We start from the raw sequence: 15496 nt of genomic DNA, 5'->3' as shown, positions 1-15496 counted from the left end.
CCTTGTTGATCCCTGTCCCCCATGGTCCCATGCCTGCCGCGTTGGTGATGATGAACGTCTGGACCTTGGTGATGTTGTTGTGTCTTGCGCATATGAATCCTCCTGTAGTTCCTCCCCTTCCTGTTGTCCCACCCCCTGACTACGAATAGTGTTTAGCGTGTGCTCCAGCATGTAAATGACTGTAATCGTCATGCTGATAATGGCATTGTCAGCGCTAAACATATTCGTCGCCATGTCGAAACTGTGCAGAAGGGTGCATAGGTCCTTGATCTGAGATCACTCCATCAGGGTGATCTGCCCCACTTCTGCATCTCGTTGGCCCAGGCTATACATCATGACGTATTGCACCAGGGCTCGCCGGTGCTGCCACAGTCGCTGTAACATGTGGAGAGTTGAATTCCAGCGTGTCGCCACATCGCATTTCAGGCGATGAACCGGCAGGCCGAAAGACTTCTGGAGCGATGCAAGTCGCTCAGGTGCGGCGGTTGAACGGCGGAAGTGAGCACTGCAGACAGTTTCCGTGCCCTGGTCAGAAGGCCATCTAGGCCGGGATAGTGTGTTAAAAATTGCTGGACAACAAGGTTAAACACGTGAGCCATACAAGGCACGTGTGTCACCTTGCCCAGGCGAAGGGCCGCACCCAGGTTTGCAGCATTGTCGCACACGGCCTTACCAGGCTGCAGGTTGAGTGGAGACAACCATTTATCAAAATCAGTCTCCAGAGCTGCCCACAACTCAGTCGCTGTGTGACTCCTATTTCAAAGACATGTCAAGCTAAAGACCGCCTGATGCCGTTGCGCTCTGCTACCAGCATAGTAATGAGGGGTGCGTGATTCCTTCTGCGCAGTGAGAACGCTGGTGGCCTGACCAGGCAGGCTTGGGGCGGAGGTGGAGGACCCAGATGAGGTGGAGGATGCAGAAGCAGTGGCGGAACTTGGACAGACAGAGGATTGACACACAAGTCGTGGGGACGGCAAGACTTGTGCAGCAGACCCTTCACCATCTATCACCATAGTTACCCAGTGGCCATTCAGCGACATGTAACGTCCCTGTCCATGCTTACTGGTCCAAGTATCGGTGGTGAAATGCACCCGTTCACACACAGAGTTTCTCAAGGAAGCGGTGATGTTGTGTGCGACATGCTGGTGTAGCGCGGGCACACCTTTCTTAGAGAAGTAGTGGCGACTAGGCATCTGGTACTGGGGCACAGCGACAGACATAAGGTCTCTAAAATCCTGTGTGTCCACTAGGCGGAAAGGCAGCATTTCTGTAGTCAACAGCTTACAGAGGGATAGAGTCAACCTCTTCGCTTTGTCATGGGTCGCAGGAAGTGGCCTTTTATTTGACCACATCTGAGGGACAGAGATCTGGCTGCTGTGTGTAGACGGTGTTGAGTCGGGTGTCCCTGGAAAAATGCAGCTTTGTGAGGAAAGTGCAGGCGGAGACATGATGTTGCCTTCATCCAAAGTTGGTGCTATCGATGTCTGAGAGAGCTGTACACACTCACTTGTTTCCCCTTCCAAACCAACTGACGACCTACCAAGCAAACTGCCTGTTGCGGTTACAGTGGTGGAAGTTGTGGGTGGAAAAACAGGTGTGACAGCTGTCCCCACAGTCCTAGAAGATGACGAGCGCGCGGATGCACTGGAAGGGGCAGGCGGTGGATGGTTCGCTCCGCTAGGCCGCATTGCAGCACGGTGAGCTTCCCATCGGGCCATATGATATTTATTCATGTGACGATTCATGGAAGAAGTTGTCAAACTGCTGAGGTTTTGACCTCTACTAAGAGAACCATGACAAATTTTACAGATCACATAATTTGGGCGATCTTTTTCTATGTCAAAAAAGGACCTGGCTAGGCAAGGCTTAGAGGCCATGCGACCTGTTGATCCACCCCGAATAATGCTCAGAGGCAGAGTGGTGGCTGAGGATGCAGTTGTAGACGTGCTACCAGTGCTCCGACTGTGTCCAGGAAGGCGCCAGGTTACTTCGACGTCGGTTGCATCCTCCTCCACCGCCTCTGTTGACCTCCTCGAGTGTCTGACTGTGGGTTGACAGTAGGTGTGATCTAGAACTTAATCATCAATTGTTGTGTTTGCACTCCCCTACCCCTCAGACCGAGTTTCTTCTTGCCCTGACCGAATATTTAAGTTGTCATCCCAATCGGGTATCTGCGTCTCATCTTCATCAGTATGTTCCTCATTGCCTATAACCACAGTTGTTGGAAAGGCAGCATTTTGGTAGCCAACAGTTTGCATATGATGAAAGTCAACCTCCAAGCCATTTCATGCCCTTCTAAAAGCATGTAAAACACAGCGAGGGGACTCCAACCACAGTCTCCCTCGTTGCCACTAACTGGGCCACACACACCCCACTTGACTGGCATCGGTTGAGCCCCCTTTTGAAAAAGAAAAAGATGCTTTGCATGAAGCACTCTCAAAAATACGCGTGCCTTTCCCGTCCCCTGGCTGACCCAGGGGAAGAAAAGTCCTCTGAGAGCCATGACTTGTTCATCTTGGTTCTTTTAGAGACACAGCGAGGGGACTCCAACCACAGTCTCCCTCGTTGCCACTAACTGGGCCACACATACCCCACTTGACTGGCATCGGTTGAGCCCCCTTTTGAAAAAGAAAAAGATGCTTTGCATGAAGCACTCTCAAAAATACGCGTGCCTTTCCCGTCCCCTGGCTGACCCAGGGGAAGAAAAGTCCTCTGAGAGCCATGACTTGTTCATCTTGGTTCTTTTAGAGACACAGCGAGGGGACTCCAACCACAGTCTCCCTCGTTGCCACTAACTGGGCCACACACACCCCACTTGACTGGCATCGGTTGACCCCCCCTTTTGACAAAGAAAAAGATGCTTTGCATGAAGCACTCTCAAAAATACGCGTGCCTTTCCCGTCCCCTGGCTGACCCAGGGGAAGAAAAGTCCTCTGAGAGCCATGACTTGTTCATCTTGGTTCTTTTAGAGACACAGCGAGGGGACTCCAACCACAGTCTCCCTCGTTGCCACTAACTGGGCCACACACACCCCACTTGACTGGCATCGGTTGACCCCCCCTTTTGACAAAGAAAAAGATGCTTTGCATGAAGCACTCTCAAAAATACGCGTGCCTTTCCCGTCCCCTGGCTGACCCAGGGGAAGAAAAGTCCTCTGAGAGCCATGACTTGTTCATCTTGGTTCTTTTAGAGACACAGCGAGGGGACTCCAACCACAGTCTCCCTCGTTGCCACTAACTGGGCCACACACACCCCACTTGACTGGCATCGGTTGACCCCCCCTTTTGACAAAGAAAAAGATGCTTTGCATGAAGCACTCTCAAAAATACGCGTGCCTTTCCCGTCCCCTGGCTGACCCAGGGGAAGAAAAGTCCTCTGAGAGCCATGACTTGTTCATCTTGGTTCTTTTAGAGACACAGCGAGGGGACTCCAACCACAGTCTCCCTCGTTGCCACTAACTGGGCCACACACACCCCACTTGACTGGCATCGGTTGAGCCCCCTTTTGAAAAAGAAAAAGATGCTTTGCATGAAGCACTCTCAAAAATACGCGTGCCTTTCCCGTCCCCTGGCTGACCCAGGGGAAGAAAAGTCCTCTGAGAGCCATGACTTGTTCATCTTGGTTCTTTTAGAGACACAGCGAGGGGACTCCAACCACAGTCTCCCTCGTTGCCACTAACTGGGCCACACACACCCCACTTGACTGGCATCGGTTGACCCCCCCTTTTGACAAAGAAAAAGATGCTTTGCATGAAGCACTCTCAAAAATACGCGTGCCTTTCCCGTCCCCTGGCTGACCCAGGGGAAGAAAAGTCCTCTGAGAGCCATGACTTGTTCATCTTGGTTCTTTTAGAGACACAGCGAGGGGACTCCAACCACAGTCTCCCTCGTTGCCACTAACTGGGCCACACACACCCCACTTGACTGGCATCGGTTGAGCCCCCTTTTGAAAAAGAAAAAGATGCTTTGCATGAAGCACTCTCAAAAATACGCGTGCCTTTCCCGTCCCCTGGCTGACCCAGGGGAAGAAAAGTCCTCTGAGAGCCATGACTTGTTCATCTTGGTTCTTTTAGAGACACAGCGAGGGGACTCCAACCACAGTCTCCCTCGTTGCCACTAACTGGGCCACACACACCCCACTTGACTGGCATCGGTTGACCCCCCCTTTTGACAAAGAAAAAGATGCTTTGCATGAAGCACTCTCAAAAATACGCGTGCCTTTCCCGTCCCCTGGCTGACCCAGGGGAAGAAAAGTCCTCTGAGAGCCATGACTTGTTCATCTTGGTTCTTTTAGAGACACAGCGAGGGGACTCCAACCACAGTCTCCCTCGTTGCCACTAACTGGGCCACACACACCCCACTTGACTGGCATCGGTTGACCCCCCCTTTTGACAAAGAAAAAGATGCTTTGCATGAAGCACTCTCAAAAATACGCGTGCCTTTCCCGTCCCCTGGCTGACCCAGGGGAAGAAAAGTCCTCTGAGAGCCATGACTTGTTCATCTTGGTTCTTTTAGAGACACAGCGAGGGGACTCCAACCACAGTCTCCCTCGTTGCCACTAACTGGGCCACACACACCCCACTTGACTGGCATCGGTTGACCCCCCCTTTTGACAAAGAAAAAGATGCTTTGCATGAAGCACTCTCAAAAATACGCGTGCCTTTCCCGTCCCCTGGCTGACCCAGGGGAAGAAAAGTCCTCTGAGAGCCATGACTTGTTCATCTTGGTTCTTTTAGAGACACAGCGAGGGGACTCCAACCACAGTCTCCCTCGTTGCCACTAACTGGGCCACACACACCCCACTTGACTGGCATCGGTTGAGCCCCCTTTTGAAAAAGAAAAAGATGCTTTGCATGAAGCACTCTCAAAAATACGCGTGCCTTTCCCGTCCCCTGGCTGACCCAGGGGAAGAAAAGTCCTCTGAGAGCCATGACTTGTTCATCTTGGTTCTTTTAGAGACACAGCGAGGGGACTCCAACCACAGTCTCCCTCGTTGCCACTAACTGGGCCACACACACCCCACTTGACTGGCATCGGTTGACCCCCCCTTTTGACAAAGAAAAAGATGCTTTGCATGAAGCACTCTCAAAAATACGCGTGCCTTTCCCGTCCCCTGGCTGACCCAGGGGAAGAAAAGTCCTCTGAGAGCCATGACTTGTTCATCTTGGTTCTTTTAGAGACACAGCGAGGGGACTCCAACCACAGTCTCCCTCGTTGCCACTAACTGGGCCACACACACCCCACTTGACTGGCATCGGTTGAGCCCCCTTTTGAAAAAGAAAAAGATGCTTTGCATGAAGCACTCTCAAAAATACGCGTGCCTTTCCCGTCCCCTGGCTGACCCAGGGGAAGAAAAGTCCTCTGAGAGCCATGACTTGTTCATCTTGGTTCTTTTAGAGACACAGCGAGGGGACTCCAACCACAGTCTCCCTCGTTGCCACTAACTGGGCCACACACACCCCACTTGACTGGCATCGGTTGACCCCCCCTTTTGACAAAGAAAAAGATGCTTTGCATGAAGCACTCTCAAAAATACGCGTGCCTTTCCCGTCCCCTGGCTGACCCAGGGGAAGAAAAGTCCTCTGAGAGCCATGACTTGTTCATCTTGGTTCTTTTAGAGACACAGCGAGGGGACTCCAACCACAGTCTCCCTCGTTGCCACTAACTGGGCCACACACACCCCACTTGACTGGCATCGGTTGACCCCCCCTTTTGACAAAGAAAAAGATGCTTTGCATGAAGCACTCTCAAAAATACGCGTGCCTTTCCCGTCCCCTGGCTGACCCAGGGGAAGAAAAGTCCTCTGAGAGCCATGACTTGTTCATCTTGGTTCTTTTAGAGACACAGCGAGGGGACTCCAACCACAGTCTCCCTCGTTGCCACTAACTGGGCCACACACACCCCACTTGACTGGCATCGGTTGACCCCCCCTTTTGACAAAGAAAAAGATGCTTTGCATGAAGCACTCTCAAAAATACGCGTGCCTTTCCCGTCCCCTGGCTGACCCAGGGGAAGAAAAGTCCTCTGAGAGCCATGACTTGTTCATCTTGGTTCTTTTAGAGACACAGCGAGGGGACTCCAACCACAGTCTCCCTCGTTGCCACTAACTGGGCCACACACACCCCACTTGACTGGCATCGGTTGACCCCCCCTTTTGACAAAGAAAAAGATGCTTTGCATGAAGCACTCTCAAAAATACGCGTGCCTTTCCCGTCCCCTGGCTGACCCAGGGGAAGAAAAGTCCTCTGAGAGCCATGACTTGTTCATCTTGGTTCTTTTAGAGACACAGCGAGGGGACTCCAACCACAGTCTCCCTCGTTGCCACTAACTGGGCCACACACACCCCACTTGACTGGCATCGGTTGACCCCCCCTTTTGACAAAGAAAAAGATGCTTTGCATGAAGCACTCTCAAAAATACGCGTGCCTTTCCCGTCCCCTGGCTGACCCAGGGGAAGAAAAGTCCTCTGAGAGCCATGACTTGTTCATCTTGGTTCTTTTAGAGACACAGCGAGGGGACTCCAACCACAGTCTCCCTCGTTGCCACTAACTGGGCCACACACACCCCACTTGACTGGCATCGGTTGAGCCCCCTTTTGAAAAAGAAAAAGATGCTTTGCATGAAGCACTCTCAAAAATACGCGTGCCTTTCCCGTCCCCTGGCTGACCCAGGGGAAGAAAAGTCCTCTGAGAGCCATGACTTGTTCATCTTGGTTCTTTTAGAGACACAGCGAGGGGACTCCAACCACAGTCTCCCTCGTTGCCACTAACTGGGCCACACACACCCCACTTGACTGGCATCGGTTGACCCCCCCTTTTGACAAAGAAAAAGATGCTTTGCATGAAGCACTCTCAAAAATACGCGTGCCTTTCCCGTCCCCTGGCTGACCCAGGGGAAGAAAAGTCCTCTGAGAGCCATGACTTGTTCATCTTGGTTCTTTTAGAGACACAGCGAGGGGACTCCAACCACAGTCTCCCTCGTTGCCACTAACTGGGCCACACACACCCCACTTGACTGGCATCGGTTGAGCCCCCTTTTGAAAAAGAAAAAGATGCTTTGCATGAAGCACTCTCAAAAATACGCGTGCCTTTCCCGTCCCCTGGCTGACCCAGGGGAAGAAAAGTCCTCTGAGAGCCATGACTTGTTCATCTTGGTTCTTTTAGAGACACAGCGAGGGGACTCCAACCACAGTCTCCCTCGTTGCCACTAACTGGGCCACACACACCCCACTTGACTGGCATCGGTTGACCCCCCCTTTTGACAAAGAAAAAGATGCTTTGCATGAAGCACTCTCAAAAATACGCGTGCCTTTCCCGTCCCCTGGCTGACCCAGGGGAAGAAAAGTCCTCTGAGAGCCATGACTTGTTCATCTTGGTTCTTTTAGAGACACAGCGAGGGGACTCCAACCACAGTCTCCCTCGTTGCCACTAACTGGGCCACACACACCCCACTTGACTGGCATCGGTTGACCCCCCCTTTTGACAAAGAAAAAGATGCTTTGCATGAAGCACTCTCAAAAATACGCGTGCCTTTCCCGTCCCCTGGCTGACCCAGGGGAAGAAAAGTCCTCTGAGAGCCATGACTTGTTCATCTTGGTTCTTTTAGAGACACAGCGAGGGGACTCCAACCACAGTCTCCCTCGTTGCCACTAACTGGGCCACACACACCCCACTTGACTGGCATCGGTTGAGCCCCCTTTTGAAAAATAAAAAGATGCTTTGCATGAAGCACTCTCAAAAATACGCGTGCCTTTCCCGTCCCCTGGCTGACCCAGGGGAAGAAAAGTCCTCTGAGAGCCATGACTTGTTCATCTTGGTTCTTTTAGAGACACAGCGAGGGGACTCCAACCACAGTCTCCCTCGTTGCCACTAACTGGGCCACACACACCCCACTTGACTGGCATCGGTTGACCCCCCCTTTTGACAAAGAAAAAGATGCTTTGCATGAAGCACTCTCAAAAATACGCGTGCCTTTCCCGTCCCCTGGCTGACCCAGGGGAAGAAAAGTCCTCTGAGAGCCATGACTTGTTCATCTTGGTTCTTTTAGAGACACAGCGAGGGGACTCCAACCACAGTCTCCCTCGTTGCCACTAACTGGGCCACACACACCCCACTTGACTGGCATCGGTTGAGCCCCCTTTTGAAAAAGAAAAAGATGCTTTGCATGAAGCACTCTCAAAAATACGCGTGCCTTTCCCGTCCCCTGGCTGACCCAGGGGAAGAAAAGTCCTCTGAGAGCCATGACTTGTTCATCTTGGTTCTTTTAGAGACACAGCGAGGGGACTCCAACCACAGTCTCCCTCGTTGCCACTAACTGGGCCACACACACCCCACTTGACTGGCATCGGTTGAGCCCCCCTTTTGACAAAGAAAAAGATGCTTTGCATGAAGCACTCTCAAAAATACGCGTGCCTTTCCCGTCCCCTGGCTGACCCAGGGGAAGAAAAGTCCTCTGAGAGCCATGACTTGTTCATCTTGGTTCTTTTAGAGACACAGCGAGGGGACTCCAACCACAGTCTCCCTCGTTGCCACTAACTGGGCCACACACACCCCACTTGACTGGCATCGGTTGAGCCCCCCTTTTGACAAAGAAAAAGATGCTTTGCATGAAGCACTCTCAAAAATACGCGTGCCTTTCGCCTCCCCTGGCTGACCCAGGGGAAGAAAAGTCCTCTGAGAGCCAGGTCCACATTGTCAGTGGACAGACACGTGTGCTTATCTGCCAGCAGACCCCCAGCAGCACTGAAGACAGGTTCCGAGAGAACGCTGGCTGCAGGACACGACAAGATCCTCAAGGCGTACGTGGCGAGCTCAGGCAATTTATCCAGATTGGAAGCCTAAAATGAGCAGGGCTCAAGTTGCACAATAATGGAATCGATGTTTCTTTGCATATACTCATATATCTGTGTGTCTCCCTCTTTTTCCTTGTCCAGCTGTTTTGTTTTCACATGAGTATATGTCCTTGTCACTTTCCCATGTGTTTGTGTTATGTTGTGAGTTGTTTGTCACCTTTTGGACACCTTTCAGGGTGTTTTCTAGGTGTTTTACTGTGTTTGTGATTGCCTGCCATTGTTTCCTATGGGCTCGAGTTCGGTTCGTCGAACGTTCGACGAGCCGAACTCGAGCCAGACCCCCCGTTCGGCGAACCGCCTCGAGCCGAACCGGGACCGGTTCGCTCATCTCTACTTACCACACTATACTGTCCTCACATACAGGTCCCTGTAAAGCTTCAAACGGGATGAGGAGTAGCAGTGAGATGAATTGTGCAGGTGCTGGTTCGAATTAATGGGATTGTTCCCTTTTTTTATATTTAACAGGTATATTGGAGACATGATACTATGGCACATACTAATATATACAGTGGGTTAAACAAGTATTGAATATGTCACTAATTTTTAAGTAAATATATTTCTAAAGGTGTTATTGACATGAATTTCTCATCAGATGTCGATAACATATTTAATACACACAAAACAGGCAAAGAAATAAAACCTTAAATGATTGTCCATACATTAAGTTATATATAATAATGAAAAATTACACCAAAAAAAATATTGAGCACACTTACAGAAATGTAATTAATACTTTGCCCAAGAGCCTTTGTTGGTGATGAAAGTTTCAACATGCTAGTGCATGGAGACACCAGTTGCATGCATTGCTCAGGTGTTATTTTGGTCCATTCTTCCACCCAAGCACTCCAAATCATAAAGCTTCTGTGGGCTCCATGTTTCATCTCTGACCTTTACTTCCTTTTATAAATGTTCTATTGGATTCAGGTCAGGTGATTAGCTAAGCCATTCTAGCAGCTTTATTTTCTTTCTATAAAACCAATTGAGTGTTTCCTTGGCTGTGTGTTTGGGATCATTGTTTTGTTTCATCCTCATCATCCTGATAGATGGCATCAGAATTTTATCATGAATCTCGCTGTATGGCTATGTGCGCACTTACCGGATTTTGCAGCGGATTTTCCGCGGATTTGCTGCATGTTTCGCTGCAGAAAATGTTCATAACATCTCTGCAGTGAATCACCAGCAAATCCTATGGAGAAAAAAAATCCTGTGCGCACTGGGCGGAATTTGACAGCTGCATGTTTTGCTGCGGGATTCCCGCAGCAAAAACAAGTGCATGTCACTTCTTTTCCGCACATCGCTGCGGGATTTCACTCCATTGACTCAATGTTAATCGTGAAATCCCGCAGGGAATAACGCAGGCAGCAAATTCTGTGCGGTTCACTGCGTTTTCCTGCGTTATTCCCTGCGGTATTTCGCGGTTTACCTCCGGTAATGTACATCGCTTGTCTGCGGTTTTGCAGGGAAGTGATGTCATTACAGGAAGAGGAAGCAAAGCAGAGAGTAAACACAAACACATCACAGACACAGAACACATAGACACAGACACATAGAACACACATAGAAATAAAACGGAAATATAGGAAAAAAAGAACGTGGGCTCCGCTGCATATTCACCGTCCAGCCGAGGTAAGCACACAGCGGCGGCCCGGTATTCTCAGGCTGGGGAGGGAGAGGGGCAGGGTTAATGTCCCCCGCCTCACTCCCCCTCCGGCAGCCGAGAATATCAGCCGCAGCTGCCCCGGCACTGTCGCATGCAATATGCGGCACTACCGGAGTGTCCTCGGCTCTTCTTGCCACCGTGTAGCAGTGGTGGCAAGGTAATACAAGGGGTTAATGGTGATGGGGGACCACCGCCATTAACCCCAGGCTTGATCATGGCAGCGTCTATGTGACAGCTGACATGATCAACCCGTAAGTAAAGTGAAAAAAACACACACACCGAAAAATCCTTTATTTTAAATAAAACCAACAAGCCTCTTCACCATTTTATTAACCCCTCCCAAACAAAGCTCCGGCGTAATCCACAGGTCCAGCATAATCCACAGGGTCCTGCACTGCTGACATCCAGCCGCGATATGTCACAGACACAGCGCTGAATGAAAGCAGCAGACAGCAGAGGTAATTACCGGTCATTTCCCACGGCCGGTAATGTGAACTCACTGCCGACCGTGGGAAATGCAGCGATCTGTCCTCTATCTATCCCTCTATCTATCCCTCTATCTGTCTATCTATCTATCCCTCTATCTATTCTTCTGTCTATCTACTATCAGAATTAAATGTATTTTTTTTTTTTTTTTTTTCTTCAATGTGCTTTATTGCATTGAATGCAATAAAGCACATCCCAACCCGCACGCGGCAAAACCGCGGCAATACCGCGAACAATACCGCGGTAAAACCGCAGCAAACCGCGGCAAACCGCATGCGGTTTTCGGGTGCGGTTTCCCGCGGTTTTTTACCGCGGGTGCGGTAATCTTTGAGAGCATGCGGAATTTACGCAAGGAAATTTCATCTCCCAGTGCGCACAGAGCCTATATTTGTTCATTCTTCCCTTCTTCAATTACATGAAGTTCGCCAGTGCTAAATACTGAAAAACATCCCCACACCATGATGTTCCCACCTCCAAACTTCACTGTTGGTATGGTATTTTTGGATTGGAAATCTTTGGCATCCAAAGAGTTCAATTTTGGTCTCAACTGACCAGACTATATTCTCCCAGTATGTGATAGGCTTGTCTAACTGTTTTGAGCAAACTTTAAACATGCTAGAACATGCTTTTTGTTGAGCAATGGTGTTGCATAGTGAGCGTTTATACAGGCCATGGAGGTTGTGTGCATTACTTGTTTTTTTCACACAGTTGTACCTACTGATTCCAGATCTTTCTGTAGCCCCCTACACTGTGTTATTGGCTCTTGGATAATTCTTCTAATAATTCTTTTCCCTCCTTTGTCTGAAATATTGCAGAGAGCACCTGGTCATTGCTGGTTTATAGTGAAATGATGTTCTTTCCACTTCTGTATTATAGACCCAACAATGCTCACTGGAGCCTTCAGTAGTTTAGAAATTATTCTGCACCAATGCTATAAGTATGTTTTGCAACAATAAGATTTCAAAGGTCTTGAAACAGCCCACTGGTTTTGCCCATCATGAGATGTTTTTTTGTGTGGCACCATGGTAATGAGACACCTTTTTTAGACCATCTGATGAACCTGCTGATATTATTTTTTAATAAGTGGCAAAATTGTTTTCTAATTACTGATAGATTTTAGCTGGTGCCGTGACTTTCTTTTCTTTTCAATACTCTTTTTATTGTATTGAGAAACACATTTAACACAGTACATATCATACAGGTATTAACCAGAACATGGTGTGATCATAACATAAGCTGAAACAATGGAGATATGTATAACAAAAATGGAACATATGCCTTGGAGGGAGAGTCTTCGTTCCGGAGTTCAGTCCCAAAGTTCCAGTTTGTCTTTCCTTCTTAGTCGATTATACCACGGTTGGGTGTACGTATCTTTATAGTCAATATGTGGTCCACAATAAACTTTTTTGAATGATCAACTTTAAAGAGATGAACAGATGTAAAACTTTTCTGCAGTGGGGTTAGGGGATATAAAGAAGAGTGGTATTCAGGGAGGTTAGCCTATTAGGGACAGATAATGTTGAAGACCTCTGTTTGAGGAGGAAGTGGGGGGGATGGTTTTAAGAAGGGAAAGAAAGACAATGGGTGTGAGTGGAGATTATAATAGCTGAGAGATGCATCCTAGCCAGCTTGGGGAGTGGAAGGGGTCAAGACGCTACCAAATCAAAATACTCAGTGCATTCACGGAATTTTAACCAGGGCGTCCATGATACCGTGACTTTCCATTGCTTTTTGCACCTCTTCCTTTATGTGTTCAATACTTTTTCTCATTACTACACAACACAATTTTCCGACACCTATGGTTTGATTTCTTTCCCTGTGCGGATTGAATGAGTTGTTATCAACATCTGGTGAGAATTTCATATGTAAAGCACGTTTATAAATATATTTACTTAGAAAATTGGTGACAAGTTCAATACTTATTTCACCAACAAGATGTATTAGAGGTTCTCCTCCTGCACTCATTTTTATAGTCTTCCTCACAGTTCTCCTCCATACAATGGCTGCTGGTGGAGTAGTATATGACTAGGCCTGTCCATCAGCCTCTTCCTTTGGAGGAGTGTGCAAAGAGCGTCTGTACTTAGTTTCTAGAGTCACTTAATGCTGACAGAGTCCCTATAAAATAAAGTGATCAACCCCTTTAAGTTTTACCTATGGAAATGTTGTAGAATAATTTTGGTATTCTCATGACTGCCCTATCTGAATACCATACGAAATATGGTAAGTCCCCTTTAACAGGAGAAAATTACAGTAAAGTAATAGTAAAATGTAAGTTTTATTAGTTTTTTTCGCTGTCTTGTCTTTAAAGAGATTAAAATAACTACAAAGAACTTGATTTCAATGAAGAGATTAAACCTAAGAACAGTAAATAAATAGGTTGAAGTCTGAATTGTTCAGCATGTCAGTCATTACCTGACCACTTTTGTCTGGGGTAAAGCCATGCCTTGAAATGTGACAGAGAAGCTTGACACCTGCTATAAATCCTCTTTTAATGAACTGGACAAATAAAGGGGTTTTTATAGAGTATTACACACTAAATGCTTGTTCTAATCGCTGCATGAATGCGCTGCCAGCTAATTAGGATGAAGCTCCATAAGAAAATGCCTTTTTGGTCCCTATGAAGGTTGCATACAAATATAAAATTTACTGTATAATACATAAAAAAGTAATGTGTAACAGTTCTAATTATGTGTATACTTTAAACACAAGATTGCTGCAAATGTTTGGTGTTTGCTGAGATATATTACCTATTAACTGCCTAATAGTAAGGGTTGGCACACACACAGGAGTGGAATTATCCGGAAAACCATTTTTGTTTTTAAAAGTGTACTTTTTTTGCTTTGTTTTTATGCCATCACTTTTTAGAGTGTCCATCAGCCCCAGATTTACTCTAAATGACACCAGAAATAACTGTACAATACAGAGTAAATCAATTCCAGTCTTCATAAATTCTTCAAAATGCGTTTCTATATGAATGTGAAGACTAACGGAAGAACTAGAAAAGGGGCAATGCAACACAAAAATGCAGCTAATAATAAATAATAATAATATAAGATGTGCATAAACCTAAGGGTACATACACCATACAGAACTTTTATGTAGGTATTCAGAGTCCATATGGCTCCATTATACAGAGATGTTGGCACTCAATATGCAGATATAGAGCGCCTACACGGGGTGTCTTATGCAACATGGCATAATACTTCAGATTGAATCCAAGAGAGCAAATCCCTGTATATGAATCTTTATGTTAAGGAAGAGTAGCGCCCTATGTAAGTCTTTGGGTGCTGTGATATTAGATGCCATATGGTTACAAGTAAGCTGAGCAGCAGCACTCAATGTCAAGCAGCAGCTGCAAAAGCAAACAGGATTTTAGGGTGTATAAAAAGAGAGATTAGATCCCATGAACGTATTGTTACCCCTCTATAAATCACATCTAGAATATGGGATCCAGTTTTGGGTTACACACTTTAAAAAGGATATTCAGAAGATAGAGTCAGTTCAAAGGTGGTCAACTATCCTACTGGAATGGAAGGCCTCCCATATGATGAGAAGTTGGAAAAGTTAGATTTGTTTAGTTTAGAAAAAAGATGTCTCAGAGGAGATCTCATTGATATGTGTGGTCAATATAAAGGACTGACTTATGACTTATTCCTTCCAAAAACAATACTAAGGACCAGGGGGCATACACTGCATGTGGAAGAAAAGCGATTCCAGAAGCTAAATAGGAAAGGGTTCTTTACAGTTAGAGCAGTCAGACTGTGGAATACACTACCACAAGAGGTAGTAATGGCAGATACTAAAACTGCTCTTAAAAATGGGCTGGATGATTTCCTCAGTACACACAACATTGTCGGTTATAAATGACTTAGTGACAAAATATAAACGGTTATTGGTGGAGGAAGGTTGAACTAGATGGACCGGGGTCTTTTTCCAAACTATGTAATGTGTATGGCTCCATAAAATTCAGAAGTTATATAATGTAGTAGATACAATAGGTACATATTCTTGGTACAGTTTTAGCATACCTTAGTTATCTCATTTGTCAAAAAAAATGCAAAAATTCTTGGTATCAGAGAAAGGCTGAACAGAATTCTACACTGGTTTACATTGATTTATTATCATTTACACTAGATTTGGATACTTCAGTGTCCGTTCTACCTGACACATTTCTGTGTGTAGGATACAAGTAAATACAGCTAAATCTCAACCGTACATAACCCAGACCTCCAGCCTGGAGTCTGCATGAATATAACATGACATCACACAGGCCAAGACAATACATTTGTTTTCCGGGGTTCATAACTGTGCTCTTCTCCCTTGTCTCGTGAGACAAGTGCAGGCTGAAGCCCCCCAATACACATTAGATTGATGTCAGATGCACCCACCAATATCAAGTTTTGCAGACAGACTTATGTATATGGAGGACCTGGCCAACTGATTGTCGGGGGGAGATATCAATCGTAGTTGTCTGACTGTGAACTAAAGCGGGCTTTACAT

At 47.1% G+C, this 15496-nt stretch overlaps 1 protein-coding gene across 3 annotated transcripts in view; it reads right to left on the bottom strand.

Annotated features, from left to right (window-relative positions):
* The window catches only part of HAO1 (hydroxyacid oxidase 1), an 85892-nt gene that overhangs the window by 12383 nt on the left and 58013 nt on the right, over window positions 1–15496 (bottom strand). Inside the window, exon 8 of one of the 3 annotated variants that reach the window (XM_075338079.1) lies at window positions 12245–12812. The exons of the other annotated variants lie outside the window; for them this stretch is intronic. Within the exon in view, the coding sequence (XP_075194194.1) occupies window positions 12793–12812 (20 nt within the window). The 3' untranslated portion in view covers window positions 12245–12792. Of the gene's footprint in view, window positions 1–12244; window positions 12813–15496 lie in introns of those variants that run through there. 3 annotated transcript variants of the gene reach the window in all.

Source organism: Anomaloglossus baeobatrachus, chromosome 3, assembly GCF_048569485.1.
Source record: "Anomaloglossus baeobatrachus isolate aAnoBae1 chromosome 3, aAnoBae1.hap1, whole genome shotgun sequence".
Lineage (NCBI taxonomy): Eukaryota > Metazoa > Chordata > Amphibia > Anura > Aromobatidae > Anomaloglossus > Anomaloglossus baeobatrachus.
Note: the sequence above shows the minus strand (reverse complement) of the source record. Positions and strands in the feature narration are given on the sequence as shown.